Source organism: Taudactylus pleione, unplaced genomic scaffold, assembly GCF_031769625.1.
Source record: "Taudactylus pleione unplaced genomic scaffold, aTauple2 ptg000535l, whole genome shotgun sequence".
In the NCBI taxonomy this organism is placed as follows: domain Eukaryota; kingdom Metazoa; phylum Chordata; class Amphibia; order Anura; family Myobatrachidae; genus Taudactylus; species Taudactylus pleione.
Genome location: NW_028284937.1, coordinates 4,396,138 through 4,415,753, shown reverse-complemented (window position 1 = coordinate 4,415,753; position 19,616 = coordinate 4,396,138). Strand labels below are relative to the sequence as shown.

Sequence of the window (19,616 nt, the reverse complement as noted above, 5' to 3'; positions counted from 1 at the left end):
TGGGACCTCAGGTCACACATGCGTAGAAGCCAGCGATGGGGACAGGTAAGTAACGCTGCTACTTCTGTAGCTGCGCTACCAATCGATGGGACGGCGGCTTTTCAGAGCAGCTGTCCCCACACCGAAGCAATGATGAATTGCTCAGGTAATAAATATCCCCCGCTGTAAGGTGGATACTTAATCATCAGGGGGACAATGATGAATAGGCCCCTTAGACAGATACAGACTCTTTGTTGTATCACAGTGCAGGGGGCGCAAAGAAAGAATACTAAGTAATGTTTATCATTGTTTATCAGGGCTGATCCAAACTATCTTACCTCCAATCTTCCGTTCTGGTGTTGCACATTACACTATGGGCCTGATTCAGAGATGTACACTAATGCATTCGCAGATACAATCCCATATACGCAGGTGCTGTGCACTAATATGTTAATGCTGTAGCCGCCTAGATATGTATGGAGTCGCCCACCGGCAGCTTCAAAAATCCAAGCAAGTTGTAGGCTGAGATACGCCCTGAAAACTGATGCAGCGCGCCTGCGTTTTTACTGCCACTCCCGTAACCGCCTCCAAACGCTCCTGTTAAAGGTACCTTGGTGTGACCGTGACGCATGCACAGTCAGCCGATAATCGCTCGACTGCGTAAATATCGCCATTGTGTGCTTCTCTGAATCAAGCCTTACTGTATATCAGTTATAGTGCATCTTGTGTTGTATATGCCTTGAAATGTAACCAACCTCTAACAGCCGCTGTTTCATTTTCAGTTCTCGGTGGAATTGGGGTGTAGTATAAACTGTCGACATTCATAACTCCGGTAACATTACTGGCTCTCCCGGATGGCACTAACCCAGTGTAAAACCCTATCTCAAGGTTGAGTTCTGTAAACGTCTACTTAGAAACTGTAACAAATAATAACAATGGAAATAAAAATAACCTCTGATCTCTATCATTTTATAAAATTGCATGGTAGAATGTGGATAGAAAAAAGGGTGTTTAGATGCCTGTATACTCCTGTTGGCATGAACCAATGAGCTTTCCTCAATCAAATCAATCTTCACACACATCCTCCAAGACCAGAGTTAGCTGAGGGCACAGACTATGAGAACGTAATTGGCCCCATCTGGATGACTTGATGCAGGTGCTCATTGGCTGAAGTGCCCTTTGGAGCGTCCATCCCGTAGTCTCCTTTGTATTCATTACTTTCCGTTTCCTGACATTTGTGCTGTGGGGTGGGAGCTGGCGTTAACTCTGCATCTCTAAATGAGAAGAAGTCAAGATGGTCCACCGGCGTGTCCAGATGTAGCACTGTACAGAATAAACACAGGTGAAATGGGTTATACCTCAAATTTAATCATTAAAAAAATGTTTAATGTACTTTACATGGGAACTCTAAATGAACAGTAATATTATAGCATAGCAAGGGTTTGTTCTACAGTATATCAACAGGACAGTACGTCAGCAGCACAGTGGCAGGTCAGTACATAAGTAGCACGGTACAGTACATAAGCAGTACAGGACAGCAGTAGCAGGGTGGTACATAAGCAGCAGGACAGTATATCAGTATTACAGTACATTACAGCAGCAGCGCAGTACATCAGCAGGACAGTATATCAGTATTACAGGACAGTACATCAGCAGCACAGTACAGTGGCAGGTCAGTACATAAGTAGCATAGTACATTAGAAGCAGGACAGTACATAAGCAGTACAGGACAGCAGTAGCAGGGTGGTACATAAGCAGCAGGACAGTATATCAGTATTACAGTACATTACAGCAGCAGCGCAGTACATCAGCAGGACAGTATATCAGTATTACAGGACAGTACATCAGCAGCGCAGTACATCAGCAGGACAGTATATCAGTATTACAGTACATTACATCAGCAGCGCAGTACATCAGCAGGACAGCACACCAGCAGCAGCTGCTGAGCACATACTGCGAGCAGAACAGCACATCTTCATCAGGAGAACATTACAGCAGCAGAATAGGACATAGATAACCCTTCAGTCATTGTCCAAGAGCTGAGCAATGTGACTGTTGTGCATGAGAGACAAAGAACATTTGTAATCTTTGTCTAAATTATTTTTAAAAGTTTCCATTTTTCGGATTTGGTTAGGATGTAATTTCTGAGAACTGCTATTTGCCTTACATGTGAAAGGGTGGCTTTAGCCTCTGACAGTGACTTCTAATGCTTCTTTCCTGTGGCTACATCATGTGTGAATAAAAAGAAACGGCTCTAACTCCTACCTCTGTAGCAATGGATTACAAAGCAGGAAGGTCAGGAAGAGAGAATAATGTAAGTGCATAATAAATCCACTGGGGGTAAAGAAGATACAGCCAACTAGTATTATTGCGGGTGCTAGTTATGAAAAACTTAAGCAGATGAGAACCAGAAACTATTCACATCAATATAACAGAAAGGACTTTAGTACGTATAAACTATAATAGAGTAGACTTTATGCTCAATATTTTAAGTCCCTATTGTAATTATTGTGGGAAATAAGGGATTTAGGGCCTGATTCAGAGCCGGACGCTATTTGCGCTCGCTCATTCAGAAAAAGGGACTGGCTATTTAAATTGAGCGCTCGCTCTTTGCGGTCTGTTGACGCCTCTATGTCTGAGCGAGCGAACGAAACATGCGCTCGCTATTTTGTAAAGACGCCCCTTGGCCTCTCGCATCCTACGTCATCTCCGGTATTTATTAGATTAATCGAGTACATCGAAAGGCGTATGAACTGCTCGCAGTGCTTGTGGTAGCATTTTCCTACCGCAATCATGCGAGCAGTTCAGGCTAAGAAAAAAACAAGTGACGTGGTCGATGACGCTGCTTTGTTAATTATGCACACCCTTAAAACGCCCGTTTTGACCGTTTGGCACGCCTGCGTTCGGATCTCCACTCCCCGTTTTCAAGCACCTTCCCCTGTTACCACCCACAAACGCCTCATTCTGTCACTCATATTAGCAGGCATTCGCTATTTTGCGAGCACACGATTTCCGACCGCACTGACTGGTTGGCGCATGCGCATTACAACCCATACGCATGCGCAGATGTGCGAACATCGCTCGGAGCGAACAAGCGGCCGCTTACGAGCGGCTCTGAATCAGGCCCTTAGTTCATTAAATTCACACACAACAAAAGAAATAAGACACAGGGATAATTAAGGAAATAGGGATTTCTTTGCACAGATATTTTCCAATACAATGAGAACCGTCTTAAGGTTACTTACTATCTTGACCAATGCATATTCTATAACGTATATGATTCTGTTTAAACATATTTGTAGCTTATTTCCCACTTAACACATGTTATTTTAACACCACCAATTTTTATGTTATTAGCCAGCAGTAGGTTTTACCTACTATTATTAAAAACAGCAAGAATTATCTGGTACATGCCCTGTATGGCTCAAAATAATGTACTACAGCAATTCCCAGTGACGTATCTATAATGGGTGCAGTGTGTGCGGGGCCCTTGGGCTCCCGGGTCCATGGGGGCCCCACACCGCACACCTTGCACCCATATTGTTTTAAACTTACCTGTCCATGGTCCCGCATCGGGTGTCAGCGCTGCACAGAACACCGAAAAATGGCCGCCGCGGCCATTTTTCCGGCGTTCTGCGCATGCGCAGTAGTCTACTAATACTCCGGTGGCTGGCCAGCAGCGTCATTCGGCTGCCAGCCACTAGGGAGAGAGGAGGGTGGCCCCGCACGGGGAGTGCATACGGGCCCCCTCCTCTCTTAAGACGCCCCTGGCATTGTGATGTTCATTTAAGGAAAGCAAGTATAGTCTAACTGGGCAATTCTAGCAATGCATTGCCACCCAGTAAGACAGGCATCTGCCAGTGGTGTAGCTACGGAGCATGTGCATTCCATATCATGCAAGCAAATTATTTTGCTGCTTATTCATTAGGTTTGTAAAAGATGTCATGTTTGCACCATCTGCCTACTTAGTTGACATACAGATTAAATGAATGGTGATTAGCATATACTGCGGTATTTTTGTAAAAATATTATGTGGTATTAAAAGGCTATGATTCTCGAATCCAGTGGTTCTCAAACTCGTGCACAGGTGTATTCATTACTTAATGACATTTTAAAAGATCCACAGGTGGAGCTAATAATTTCACTTGTGATTCTGTGAGGACACCTGGAAAACATGCACAGTTTGGGGTCCTGGAGACTGAATTTGAGAACCTGAGCTCTTATCGATCAACCTAGTATTATAGCATGTTCCTAGGGATGGGGCAGAGGAGGTTGGTGGCCATTGCCTTAAAAATAATAAGAGTTATGGTATAACATACCTTTGTTAACACTATTTCTTCGAGGTCCATAGGGTCCAAAGGAATTACCTTGGGGTATGTGGTTGGTGTGATCCAGGCACCAAACAGTTAAAAGCTTTAGCTCCCAGGATGCACTGGGTCCTCCTCCATATATACCTCGCCCCTGGCTACAGGCATTTAGTTTGTTATTAAGCCCAAGGCAGGAGAAGGAAAAGATGAGAAGGAATGACAATTGTACCTCAGAAACACTCTCTCTAAGAAGAGGGAATCACAGAAATGCAAAAGAAAAGATTACCCAACAACACCAGGTGCGTTAGGGTGGGTGTCCTGTGAACCCTATGGACCTTGAAGAAAAAGAGTTAACAAAAGGTATGTTATACCATAACTTATTTTCTTCTTCACAATCATAGCGAGGCACATGACGATACACCCATGCTGGTCCCACGGATCGAGTAGAATGTGCTGTCACTGTGTTTGGAACAGAGAGATCAGCTTGTGTGTAAGCTAGAGAAATTGTCATACGGAGCCACCTAGCCAGAATCTGTTTGTTAACTGGCCAGCTTCGCTTAGGACAGCCATACAACACAAAAAAGAGAATCCGATTTCCTAATGGAGTTGGTGCGATCTATGTAAATACGTAGCGCGCGCACCACATCCAGCGAAGCCTCCCTATAGAGAGGCCTGAAGACTGGAAGGACAAAACCACAATTTCTTCATTTATATGAAACGGGATACTACCTTAGGAAGGTAACTCACCCTGCAACAGCTCTATCCTGATGAAAAATAAAAAGGAGAGCGGCAAGAAAGGGCTACCAAATAAGAGAGCCTACAGGCAGAGTAGATAGCAAGAAGAAAAACTGTCTTTGCTGGCAACCACTTAAGGTCTACTAATTTTAAGGGTTCAAATGGGGGAGCCTGTAGAGCCCTGAGAACCAAAGACAAATCCCACGGAACTACCGGAGGGATAAAGGAAGGCTGACCCCTCAGAATACCCGGAAAAAATGTCCTAACATCAGGCAGTGGGGTGATCCTTCGCTGAAACCAAACAGAGTGCAAATGCCTGAACTCTCAGGGTGGCCAGGTGGAGACCCCGGTCTAACCCAGCCTGAAGAAAAGCAAGTACTCGAGAAACCCTAAAAACTTCAGGATCATATTTTCTATTTTTACACCAATGAAAATACAAGTGCCAAATTTTGTAATAAATGTAGACAGAGGAAGCTTTCCGCGCCCTAAGCATCGTCTGAATTACAGAACTGCTAAAACCCTTGGCTCTTAAGATGGAGGATTCAAGAGCCACGCCGTCAAAGACAGACGGGGAAGGTCCAGATACAGTCAGGGACCCTGTATTAACAGGTCCGGCCTTAGAGGAAGAGGCCATGGAGTGTCTATGGAGAGACTCTGAAAGTCAGTGAACCAATGGAGTCTGTGCCAAGCAGGGGCTATCAGTATTACTGTTCCGCCCTCCTGCTTGAATTTCCTGTTGACCCTTGGGAGAAGGGAAAACGGAGGAAACAGATACGCCAGCTTGAAGTTCCACTTTACTGCTAGAGTGTCCACAAATTCGGCTGCGGGATCCCTGGTTCTGGTTACCTCTGGAAGTCCCCATCTGTCCACAAGGCTCTGAAATACCTGTGGATGAAGAGCCCACTCCCCGATGTGTATATCCTGCCAACTTAGGAAGTCCGCTTCTCAACTGAGGACTCCTGGTATGAATACTGCCGAGATTGCTGGTAGATGACATTCTGCCCAGACCAGAATGTTTGACACTTCCGCCATGGCAGCCCGACTTCGCGTGCCTCCCTGATGGTTGAGGTAGGCTACTACGGTGGCATTGCCAGACTGTACCTGGACAGTCCTGCTCTTCAGTATATCCTGTGTGTGAGAGTTCAGCCGGGGATCGGCCATCCCGCCGGCTTCCTCTGACTTCCCGGGAAGTCGGGCGGCTGGTGCGGCGACGTGGGAGGTGCTGAGCATTCTCCCTGATGCTGGTGTCTCGGGCGGCCTGGTGCACGGGGATCGGAGTTCCTGTCATGGGCGCCGCCATGACACTTCCTTCTCTGACTATCCTTCCTTCCCTGACAGTATGGCCGGTCAGCTGACGCTGTGGACCAATCAGTGGGTTTCCAGGGGTATATATCCGGCTTCTGTGTATCAGGTAGTTGCCTGAACAACCATTGTCGCTGCTAGTGTTACTAGTGGTCTCTCGTTCCAGGTTCCCTTGCTTCCAGTGATCTATTCCTGTGTGCAGCTATATCATCCATCTCACCAGTGCTTTACCATCTCAGCCTGTGTGCAGCTATACCATTCATCTCATCAGTGCTTTACCATCTCAGCCTGTGAGCAGCTTTATCATTCATCTCATCAGTGCTTTACCATCTCAGCCTGTGAGCAGCTTTATCATTCATCTCATCAGTGCTTTACCATCTCAGCCTGTGTGCAGCTATATCATTCATCTCATCAGTGCGTTACCACCGCCGCCTGTGTGCAGTATACTATCCATTTCACCAGTGCTTTACCATCACAGCCTGAGTGTAGTTATACGTACCCACCTCTCCAGCGTCATAATCTCTGACTGGCTCCAGTACCACTACCCACCTCGTTACTGTACTCTGTGGTCCCTACCTACGTGTTACAGTATTGCATCGTGGTGCACTCTTTCTAACTGGCAACTCGGTAGAGTGTGTCCGCAGTGCACACTTCCTTGTACCTCAAGTACAGTGTCCCTACGTGCCCCTTACTGGCACAGACCCTTTGGGCCACGAGTGTTCGTCTCTCCTTTTTCCCGCAGGCTTTGGTCACCTAGTCAAAGGACCGCGACCTGCTTACGAGGTGCAGCTCAAGCCCATATCCCGATTGGTGGGGTCACTGGCGAACACCATCTCGTGGGTTAGATTCCGCACCTTTGACTAGGTCTCGCCAACGACCAAGACCGGTGGATGCGGAGGTTGTACATTCAGGCCCCTCACCTCCGTTTCCTCCCGCAGCCTCATGCCTCAGCTTCCAGAAAACCGCCTCCCAGCGTGACACTGTGCCTGTATGAGTGCTCTGAACACTGCATGCAATTCCAGGATGTTTATGGACAGGAGACCTCTCAGATTTGGGAAACTCAGCCTTCACAACCTTCTGGTGTTTAAACACCGGAACCTTCCTAAACTCTGACTCCTCACTATCTATGTTTAACACAGCTTTGACTGTCCTAATCAAGGAGGGAACATCTGCTGTTGGAAAATAGTCCTCCTCTCCTAAGAGAGACCCTTGAGCAGAGCCCTGTATGTCCTCACACTCATCAGAAGATGCATCAGTTTCTGCAGGCTGGACAGAGTGATAGGAGGAAGCCGACCACCTTCTGTTTTTAGGCTGTACCGGCCTAGCTGCTTGCATTTGCTGAAATGCAGCAGGGGATGAAGCCATACTCTGACCTGAGTGGACATAAACATCCATCCAGGACGGATGCATAGGAGGCATAAACATAGTAGGTTGTAGCTGCTGAGAGTACTCCATAGTAGGGGTCGGCATAGGAGCAGATAACCGGTTTACAACCTGCGCCATGAAGAGGGAAAATGAAGCCCAAGGTGGTTCCTGCCCAGGAGCTGGTAGATTTGACTGATGTGGTGAATCCTTGAAACAGTGATCTGTATGAAATCCTGAGGGGACAAGCCCGTCTGACAGGCCATACATGAAAGCAGCACAGGAGCTTTCGCCTCCTGTTTTTCACTTTTTTTGAACATAACAATATCCCTAATGTTATGCAAAGTAATATGCAATGTGACAATGTTTCATACCCAAAATGACCCACATACCTGTAGCAGAGGGCTTATGAGGAGAAACAGCAGTGATAGTTATAACTGACAGTCATTCAGGAATAAAAAAAGGCAGTATAACACTGCTGTCACATACAGTGCAAAATGTTATATATATATATATATATATATATATATTATTAGGGGTGTGCACCGGCCACTTTTCGTGTTTTGGTTTTGGATCTGGATCTTTCTTCGTGTTTTGGATCTGGATTGGTTTTGCCAAAACCACCCTTCCGTGTTTTGGGTTCTGGGTTTTGTGTTTTGGATCTGTATTTTTTTGAAAAAAAGCATAAAAACAGCTTAAATCACAGAATTTGTGGGTTTTTCTGCTCATATGCAATTATTAACCTCAATAACCTTCATTTCCACTCATTTCCAGTCTATTCTGAACACCTCACACCTCACAATATTGTTTTTATTGCCAAAAGATTGCACCAAGGTAGCTGGATGACTATGCTAAGCGACACGAGTGGGCGGCACAAACACGTGGCCCATCTAGGAGTGACACTGCAGTGGCAGACAGGATGGCAGTTTGAAAAACTAGGCCCCAAACAGTACATACTGCAAAGAAAAAAAAGAGGTGCAAGATGGAATTGTCCTTGGGCCCTCCCACCCACCCTTATGTTGTATAAATAGGACATGCACACTTAAACCAATCATTTCAGCGCCAGGGTCTGCCACATGACTGGGGCTGAAATGATTGGTTCGTTTGGGCCCCCACAAAACAAGCTGGCAATTAATGTGTCCCTGCACAAACTGGCTCTACGGAGGCAAGATGTCGTCCACATCCTCCTCATCCACCGATTCCTTGGATAAAACAGGAAAAAGGGATTTAGGTGTCCCTGGACTGCCTACGGTCTTAGCCAAAGTTTCTGAACTGGACGGTAACTTTTTATGAACGCGCTGCAGGTGCCGTATAAGGGAGAATGTTCCTAGGTGGTTAACGTCCCTACCCCTACTTATTTCACCATTAAATATGGTACATATGGCAAGACAGTTGTTGTCCGGATTTGGATAGAAATATTGCCAGACCAAAGAGGTGGAATGTTTGGTCTTCTGCCCAGGCATGACCGTGATGGGCTTTTTCATCCCACGGACAACAACTGTCTCCCCCGGAGCCTGATTTAAACAAACCACATCACCATCAGAATCCTCCTCGCCAACTTCCTCCTCAGTGCCAGCTACACCAGTATCCTCATCCTGTTGTACTTCAACAGTGACATCTTCAATTTGCATATCAGCAAGTGGACTGTGGGTGCTCCTTTCAGCACTTGCAGGGGGCGTGCAAATGGTGGAAAGAGCCACCTCTTCCCGTCCAGTGCTGGGAAGGTCAGGCATCGCAACCGCCACCACACTTGGACTCTCCTTGGGGATTTGTGATATCTTCTTAGAAAGCACAGTTCTTCGCTGTGCTTTTGCCAGCTTAACTCTTTTGATTTTTTTAGTGGGTGGAGGGCTTCCATCGTCATGTGAAGCTGAACCACTAGTCATGAACATACTAGGGATCGACCTTAGCCGTTCCTTGCCACTCCGTGTCGTAAATGGCATATTGGCAAGTTTACGTTTCTCTTCAGCTGATTTAAATGTTTTTTTCAAGGTCATTTTCCTGAACTTTGTCATTTGGGATTGTATGTGCCCTCTATTATGACATTGGGCATCGGCCTTGGCAGACGACGTTGATGGCATGTTATCGTCTATGTCATGACTAGTGGCAGCAGCTTCAGCACTAGGAGGAAGTGGTTCTTGATCTTTCTCTATTTTATTTTTATCGGAGAAAGTTTGGTCCTCCATTTATGTTAAATCGATTTGATATATACGTGCGGCTAAACACAGAAAATATTTTTTTATTTTTGCTGGAGAGTAGTGCACTTTGTGGGTTACACCACCCTTTAAGAAATGAGCCAGCTGGCTCTTTACTTATGGGACACAGGCGCACGCTTGGCGCTGCTCCTTTGTTGATGCACGTGCGGCTACTGCGCACACAATTCACAAACACAGAAAATAATTTTTTTTTTGGTTTGGACTGGAGTGTACTTTGGGGGTTACAGCACCCTTTAACGGTCAAGCCAGCCGGCCCTTTACTTATGACACAGGCGCACGCTTGGCACTACTTTGTTGATGCACGTGCGGCTACTGCGCACACAATTCACAAACACAGAAAATATTTTTTTTATTGGTTTGGACTGGAGTGTACTTTAGGGGTTACAGCACCCTTTAATGGTCAAGCCAGCCGGCCCTTTACTTATGACACAGGCGCACGCTTGGCACTACTTTGTTGATGCACGTGCGGCTACTGTGCACACAATTCACAAACCCCCCCCAAAAATTATTTTTTTAGCACTTGGGGGGAGCACCCCTGATGGACAGAGCACCCCCTGGACAACACTACAGCACCCCTTTAGGACTGGGACACTGCACAGGACTTTGAAGTGGACACAGCCCCTATGGAGAACTGACTGCACAACACAGTGCAGCCAGCCCCTATGGACTTTGAAGTAGTGGACACAGCCCCTATTAACAACAGCAGCACAGCACAACACAGCCAGCCCCTATGGACTTTGAAGTAGTGGACAACAGCAGCACAGCGCAGCACAGCACAGCACAACACTACTCTGCACTACACTACACTACACAGCCCAGCCAGCCCTAACTCCCACCCTCCCTCTTCACTGTCCACAGCCGAGTGAGAAAATGGCGCCGACGCGGGTACCTTATATAGGATCCAAAACCCGCGAAACTCGGAAGGCGGGATGATGACGTTTTGCCTCGATTTCAGATCCGAGTCAGGCAGGAAAAGTCGAGCCAGACTCGGATCTGCCTCGGATCGGGGGGGCGTTCGGATTTCAGAAATCCGAACCCGCTCACCCCTAAAATATATATATATATATATATATAAAACAATAAGCTCTTAGTCAACTACGAACAGCACACAAGGCTAAGTAGGAAATTGAGCGCTGTATTACCTGGTCACCCAAGGAGAGGTATACAGGGAGACTGTCCAAACCTCCTGAGATCTGCAGCCACCGAGAGCACCTGAGAGTGGTCTCTGGCCATCTCACACATGGCCGCCGTCCTTAATCACCCCCGGCTGTCAGGATACCTCATGTCCCGGTGGTCTAGTTGGGGAAGCAGTTCACCTGACTCCTTACTACAGTGTCCTCCGGCAGGTCTCCACCACCAGAGGCACGGATTGCCACGTGGTTCCCAGTAGTCAGCGGCCGCGAGGAACCACCTTATCTGCATCCCTGATATTTCCCGCTGCAGTCCCGGGATCAGCGTTATTCTGCTGACCCCCGTCAAAATCATCAGTTCCCGCACTGGTGTTGCTGCACCGGTGGGGGTAGACTGAGCAGCAGCACGGGCGCCCATCCGGAAGCCTAGTGTTGCTTACTCATAATAAAAAAAATAAAAAAAAAACCACTTGCTTGGGACTGCTGAGGCAGTCCCCTGTTCAGTACGGTGCACTCCTGTGCACCAAACAAAAAACGAAATGCCAGTAGCCATGGGCTATATGGAGGAGGACCCAGTGCATCCTGGGAGCTAAAGCTTTTAAGTGTTTGGTGCCTGGATCACTCCAACCACATACCCCAAGGTTATTCCTGTGGATCCTAAAGAAGAAAAATAAATGTAAAAAGAAAAAAAAAAAAAAAAAGTGCAACCCATGTGGTGCCATTGGCTGCAGCAGGCACCTGGAGCATGAACTCCGTCCTTGGTGTGACCCTGTTTGTGGCGGTGTCTTTTTATTGGTCATAAAAATTTATGAAACAAGCTTGACAATCCCCACTTCCAAAATATACAACCCGCACAGTAGGCCTGATTCAGAGATGGACGCAATACCGGTGTTTACAGAGTTGAACAATATCAGAGGACTGTGCAAGCATCGGAGTAGTACTGCGCATTGATCAGCTTTCATTGCCATTGGCACAGCAAGTATTTGCCTGCAGTGTGATAGACAAGTAGGGACAGGGGCATCCCCCATCACAGGCCCCCTCCTCTCACCCCAGTGGCCGTCAGCCGACTGACACGGCTGGCCAGCCACTACAGAATCACTAGAGTGTGCCCAGAGTCTACTGAGCATGTGCAGATCGCTGGGGAAATGGCGCCATTTTCTTGGCGATTTCCTCACAGCACATGCGGGATCATTCTGCTAAACCGTAGAGTTACTCAGGACTGCTAACATCGAGTGATCTGCAGCTGAAGCGGTGGCTTTGCACGCAGATGCTTGGATTTGCAAAGCCACCAGTGGGCGGCTCAATACATCTCCCTGCATCTGCGACATTTGCATAGCAACTGCGAACATAGCCGCAGCAGCAGTGGCGGCTTTAGCGTACAACTCTCAATCAGGCCCTTGGGCCGCATCTGCACGCCAACTTCCCGCGTCTGCATGCTTATTCCAGCCCCGGACCCAGACGCCTAGTCATACACCATCACACTAAGGCAAATTTGAAAACTGTAAATCGCAGATGTGTCTTATCCGAATTTGTCCCATAATCTCAATTATTTTCAATCTCAGTATCAATATTTACAGTATCTGCAATATAATAAAATCCTTGCTAAATCTGGATGACAAATGCACTATGTAAAATAAAATGATAATAACAGCAGACTGTTAGCTGATAATAAACAGCACAGGTTATGCATGTGTCTGCCGATTGCCATTATCCATTATTTTTATGCTATGCTGTAAGAATAATGGTAACCTGTTTTGTTACGCTTCTTAAAAGCACTATCATTAATAAATGGAGCTCATTAAATCCTTAGATGGGGAGTGTTTGCATTGGCTTATAGGAGGGGGTGAGAGGGCAGGAGCAATCCTGTGTATTCATCTATTAGATGCATGCTTTTGGGTGACATTTACTAATGGGAACAACAGGAATAAGTTGTTATTGTGAGAACTCGTTATTTTGGTCTCTTGGTTATTGGATTAGTGTGAACTTAGTACAGATATTTGCGTCACTTTCTTCACAATTTGTTAATTGGTAATTATAATCGTAGACTTTTTTCTCTGGGTTCAAAGCAATTTAGAGGTCTACCGTGGCAAAACACAAAAGGGACCTACTCCAAAATATAGCACAATAACAATTATACAGTCTGCTGACCCCATAGGAACAACGAACTATAACCCTTTAAAAATCTACTGTAGTCAGACTAATACAATCTAAAACCTAATTAGCTGTTATGGGTTATTATAACACAAATACTTCCTTATTTAATAATATATAAGCCCCAAAACATTGTTGTAATTGCATTGACATAAACGGTAATGTTGCCCCTTCAATTGATTAATACAATGACACCATCCATATATCATATTATTCTTCCGTCATTGGCATATACAAAGTATGATATGAGCTAGAAATGACCAGAGAACTTGAAATTACAAGTACTTCTCTTATGCTGGGTACACACTTTGCCGACGAATCAACCGCCCAGCCGACACAGCGTTTTGGTGTGTAAGCAGGTATGCATACACACCGACCGACATGTCTGGCCACAGGGACCAGTAGTGACGTCATTGTCAGTATTTCCTGTGGCCGGCTTATGGGTCGGGCATGCACACAGGCAGATGCGCACAATATATCTGAAAGATAGAAAAAGTCTAATACAGCGCTATCAATAAAAAGTATTCATGCAGCTTCAAAGAGTCAACAATATTGTAATTTAATAATTAAAAGGTGAAACATATATAGATAAACTATATACATAAAGTATCATATAATTCCACTCGTAAAATTAGCAGCAAAGAGTAAATAAATAGTCATGGCGCAGGTGGTTTCCAAGAGTATAGACCCAAATAATAATGTCCTTTCTGATGAGGAAACCGTTTTGTAAGCAGTCAATGTTTGCCAGATTTTTAAGGTGAAATGGAAGTATTATTACCAGTCCATAATAGGTGCCTTCAGGTTTCAGCAAGGAGTCCTCACAGATGCTGTATACTTTCCTGGAGTCCTGGGCTGGATATAGTCACCAAAGTTGTAAAGCTGGCAACATAAAGTACAGTACAGGGGAATCGATCCTGGTGTCCACCAATGCAGTATATCCTAGCTTAAGGCGTTGCACTGAGTAGCTCTCAGCTTCTTCAGAAGCAGATATATGACTTGTGCTGCTCAGTAAGGGAGTTTTTATACCCTGAGATTAAATGAGCTCATTAAGAACGTTTCTGCTGATTAGCACACAATCTATCAAGCCGCATGTACAAATGTCAATACAGTTGTAAAAAAGTAGAAAGCAGTTCTATTAATTGTAAAGAAAACAAAAATATATATAAAATTCATAAAGGCAAAGTGCGCTTTTGAAATACCTTATATAACCATGATATTGTCCAGAGATGTCTGTCCCGATCAAGTGATATAGCCGAGTCACGTGACACGGAACTAGTGAATATCTTGTATCAACATAAAGTTGCTAGGGAGCGTCTGTCCCGGTCACGTGGTATTGCTAGATCGCGTGATCCCGGAAAAGCTTCAAAGAGAGTTAGAAGGTAGTCTGAACCTTATGGGGAAGTAATAATCACGCGATATGGACCAGAGATGTGCGCCGACCCCCGTGTTTTGGTTTTGGATCTGTATCTCCCCTGGTTTTGGATATTTTTCCTTGGAGTTTTGTTTTTAAGTTTTTTTTCTAGATTTTTTCCAAAAAATTATATAAACAGCTAAAACCACATAATTTGGGCCTATTTTTGTTCCTACAGTATTATTAACCTTAATAACAATCATTTTCAGGCATTTCTAGACATTTTTAACCACCTCAGCTCACAATATTGGTTTCACTATTTTTCACCAATATAGGCCAAAGGCTGCAGCAAGCTGGCTGGCTAATGTAAGCAACAGAGCAATGGCACAAATGCACGGCAGTTTAAAAAAATATAGGACATCTATGAAACATTGCCACACAGCAGAATCCTTTTCAAGTACAGTATTACAAAGGTCAGGCTCACACATGGCAATTGCAGACACACTTGGACTCTCTTCGGGGATCTGTGACTTTTTGGAGCACACAGTTGGTTCCGGTGTCTTACTTGTCTTAACAATTTAAATTTTTTTTGGACCTCTCCTACAAGATAAAAGTAGATTTTTTTACATGGCCTGACTTAAGCCCTGGTGCATCGGCCTTCATAGATGACGTTGACGGTTTTGCATAGTTATCATGACTGCTGCCGGCAGCTACTGGTATGTGGATCCTGCTCTCCTGTCATGTGACTGTCCTCAATACTCACTGCGGTCTTACAGCAGTGTCACCAAGCAATTTTAGCGCAGCTAAGTTGCAGCTAATGCACACAACCAACCACACACAAAAATTAGTTTTTACTTTTTTCACACGGGGATGCAGCAGCCCCTTGATAAATGAGACACAGGCAGCACAGTACTCCTGTGCACCTATGTTGCTGATAAGTGTGGCTAGCACACACACACAAAAAATTGTTTTTATTTTTTTCACACTGGGGGTGAAGAGCACCCCAGAAAGAGGCAGCAGCCCCTTGATAAATGACACAAGCAACACCCCCGCGTGCCTACGTTGCCTATAGGGTTGGCTAACGCGAACACACACAGAAAAAAAAAATTCACACTGGGGGTGAAGAGCACCCCCTGGACAACACAACAGCACAGCCAGCCAGCCCCTATGGACAGGACAACAGCCAGCCAGCCCCTATATGGATAACAGCCAGCCCCTATGGACAACAGCCAGCCAGTCCCCATGGACAGGACAACAGCCAGCCAGCCCCCATATGAACAACAGCCAGCCCCTATGGACAACAGCCAGCCAGTCCCCATGGACAGGACAACAGCCAGCCCCTATGGACAACAGCCAGCCAGTCCCCATGGACAGGACAACAGCCAGCCCCTATGGACAACAGCTAACCAGCACCTATGAGTGGATAGGACAACAGCCAGCCATCCCCTATATATGGACAACAGGCAGCCCCGCCCCCTATGGACATAAGCAGCCAGCCCCTGAGTGATATTCACTAGTTCCGTGTCACGTGACTCAGCTATATCACATGATCAGGACAGACGTCTCTGGACAATATCATGGTTTTATAAGGTATTTCAAAAGCCCACTTTGCCTTATGAATTTTATAATTTTTTTTGTTTTCTTTACAAAAGGATTGCCTTCTAGTGTTTTACAAATGTATTGACATTTTCACATGCGGCTTCATAGATTAGCACACAATCAGCACAAATGTTCCTAATGAGCTCATTAATCTCAGGGTATAAAAACTCCCTTACTGAGCTGCACAAGATAGATATGCTCTTTATGTTGCCAGCTTTACAACTTTGGTGACTATATCCAGCCCAGGACTCCAGGAAAGTATACAGCATCTGCGAGGACTCCTTGCTGAAACCTGAAGGCACCTATTACAGACTGGTAATAATACTTCCATTTCACCTTAAAAATCTGGCAACCAATGACTGCTTACAAAACTGTTTCCTCATCAGAAAGGACATTATTATTTGGGGTTATACCCTTGGAAACCACCTGTGCCTTGACTATTTACTACTTGCTGCTAATTTTACAAGTGGAATTATATGATCCTTTATGTATATGGTTTATCTATATATGTTTTCACCTTTTAAATTATTGAAAGGGTCAACAACATTGTAAAAAAAAAAAAAAAAAAAAAAAACTTACCTGAGTCCAGGGCCGGTGATCGGGGCTCCGGTGATGTCCACCGTGGCTCCGATCAGCTGGTCTCCTATCCTGCACTGGGGGGGGGGGGGTTGAGATAGTGGGGGGGTGGGTGCGGGTGTTGGCGGCGCCGGTTGACGCATGCACAGCACCTGATCAATGTATTTTTCCAAAAAATGCAGCGATAAAGCTGCAGAGGGGATTCGCAGGGACAGAGCTTTATCGCAAGCTCTTTCCCTGCAAGGGATTTTTAATAAATCCCTGTGATATTGCCTGAATTCAGTCGGTAATATCACACTACAATCTGCATTTTAATGCGGATTGTAGTAAATAGAGCCCAGAGTCTTAGTTAACAAGCAGACATGAATGCCCCCTACACATACCTACATGCCCAATCTGTATTTCCCTCCTGTGGGTGCTGGTCCACTGATGACTGGCACTCTGTGCCCATGTAATGCCTTAATCAATCAGCCTTTTTGTTGAGCAGTTCCCCAAAATCTCCCCAACCATAAAAACAGTGTTTCATACCTGCGGGTCAAAAACAGTGCGGGTCAGATACAGTGCAGGGTTCCAGTGCGGGTTGGATACAGTGCAGTTTACAGTGAAGGGGGTAGGGGGGGGGTAAGGTGCGCTCTCCCTGCTAGTAGTGGTGATGGTGATGACTTGTGTGTGTTTGTGAGTGGTGTTAATTGGAATGTTTCTTCTGGTGGTGGTGGTGTTTTGGGAGTGAGAAGGAGGGTATGATTGGGTATGGAGTGTAGTTTGGTGTAATGTGAAAAGGGGAATGAAATAGGATCAAAATGAGGCCAGCGAGACACAGTAGTTTGGGGCAAAATGTTTTATTGAGCAGTCACAATGCTGCTCTGTTGAGATCCCGGGCAGGTGGGTGGGGTTCAGTGATGAGTGGTGATGAGACTGGGGAGGTAGGTGGACCCTTGTAGGGGGCTCCTTCCCGTGCGGTTCAGTGACCTTGCACGTCACCCCTGCTGGACCTAAGGTCGACAGTCTAGGAAGTCTCGGGGGGGGGGGGGGGGATTTGCAGAGTGGGTTGGAAAACCTGTGCGGCGTCCCGCGTGTTGGTGTGAGTTTTGGCAGTACTTACCTACAGGTAGGTTTTTTGTTATGGTGATGTAGGTCGACGTTGCGGCCGTTGCAGATAGGTTGGAAGCTGCAGGTTTGTTGGTGAGCTGGATCAGCGTGTTGCTGGTGTGCTGCAGGTGCTCGGCTGTTCTGATTGGTCTGCGGAGGTCAGCGACCGGAGTATGAAGCTGAAGTTGGCTCTTGGTCGTGCCGCTGGTGGTGCGGAGCCAGAGGTGTGGATGGGTGAGCCGCGGAGAGGCTGGGTTGCAGCGTGTGTGCTAGGACCACCCCTGGGGGGTGGTCTGCCCGGGATACTGATTAAAAAAAAAGCCAGGGAGGAGGGGGGATGTGGAAAGTGTGACCGGGATGGAGCTGGTCACTGGCGATGTTGGCTGGGCGGACTTGCGGTCGGATGTGCGGGGTGCTCTTATCACTGACGGTCCCTCATGGAAATGGTAATCGACGGTGGAGACAACCCTGGCCAGGAGTGAGTTGCTGAGCACGCCTGGGAGCAGGGGGGGAGAGAGGCTGGTCCGGGGTGGAGCCGGTCATTGGAGGTGTGAGCGGTGCGGACTAGCAGGCGGGTGGGCTGAGAGCTTTCTGCACTGGTGGTCCCTGGTGGGGATGGGGATCTTTAGTGGAGGTCAGCCTGGATCGGTGTCGGGTTTGATGTGAGGGTCTCCAACACGTTACGGCACAGGTGCCTTCTTCAAGGAGGTGTGAGAGGATCAATGCTTCTGAGGTTCTTATGTAAGGCACTTCCGGGGGTGGGGGTGTGGTCAGGTGACTCATGGCGCCAATGGTGTGTTTGAAAGGTAATGTGGTGCAGGTGTGTGCAGGGACTTGCTGAATGGTGATGTAGTGCAGGTGTGTGCAGGAACTAGCTGGAGTGATAAATTTAATCAGATTAGGCCAATGGTGTGTTTGATAGGTAATGCGGTGCAGGTGTGTGCAGGGACTTGCTGATTGGTGATGCGGTGCAGGTGTGTGCAAGGACTAGCTGGAGTGATAAGTGTAAACATATTAGGCCAATGGTGTGTTTGAGAGGTAATGTGATGCAGGTGTGTGTAGGGGCTTGCTGAATGATGATGTGGTGCAGGTGTGTGCAGGAACTAGCTGGAGTGATAAGTGTAATCATATTGGGCCAATGATGTGTTTGAAAGGTAATGCGGTGCAGGTGTGTGTAGGGACTTGTTGAATGGTGATGCGGTGCAGGTGTGTGCAGGGACTAGCTGGAGTGATGTGTGTAAAGGCCCCCATACATCAGAGATGGATTGCAGCAATCGTGCAATTTGCAATCGATTGTGTATAAAAATCTGCAATGTATGGGCTTCAGAGATCGCAGATTGCAACCAAAAAGTGATTGGAATTGTTTAATCAGATTGTCCAACATGTTGGATTTCACAGATCGTTTGGGGCTGTAGATTGCTAGTGTATGGACATGATCAGCAGATTTGCAGACCGTTTCTAGCAAAATGATGGGCCTTTCAAGATTGCCAGATCTGTGTTTGCTGCAATCGATCTGCAAATCACTGAAAAAGATCTGTAGTGTATGGGCGCAGATTGCTCGATTGGGAAATCCTGAGATCAGGCAATAAATCTTCAAATTGTTCAATTGTGGTTTTCAGATTGCTGATGTATGGGGGCCTTTAGGCCCCCATACATCAGAGATTGATTGCAGCAATCGTGCAATTTGCAATCGATTGTGTATAAAAATCTTTCCCTTTTTCAATCGATTGCAGATTGCAGAGATGCCACAATCGATTGAAAAAGGGAATTTTTTGTATACACAATCGATTGCAAATTGCACGATTGCTGCAATCAATCT

General features: G+C 46.3%; 1 protein-coding gene across 1 annotated transcript in view; it reads right to left on the bottom strand.

Annotated features, from left to right (window-relative positions):
- Positions 1-471: 471 nt before the first annotated feature.
- GFY (golgi associated olfactory signaling regulator) overlaps positions 472-19,616 on the bottom strand; it is a 43,895-nt gene continuing 24,750 nt past the window's right edge. The window contains exon 4 of the mRNA XM_088450983.1: positions 472-1,302. Within this exon, the coding sequence (XP_088307109.1) occupies positions 1,094-1,302 (209 nt within the window). The 3' untranslated portion in view covers positions 472-1,093. The remainder of the gene's footprint in view (positions 1,303-19,616) is intronic.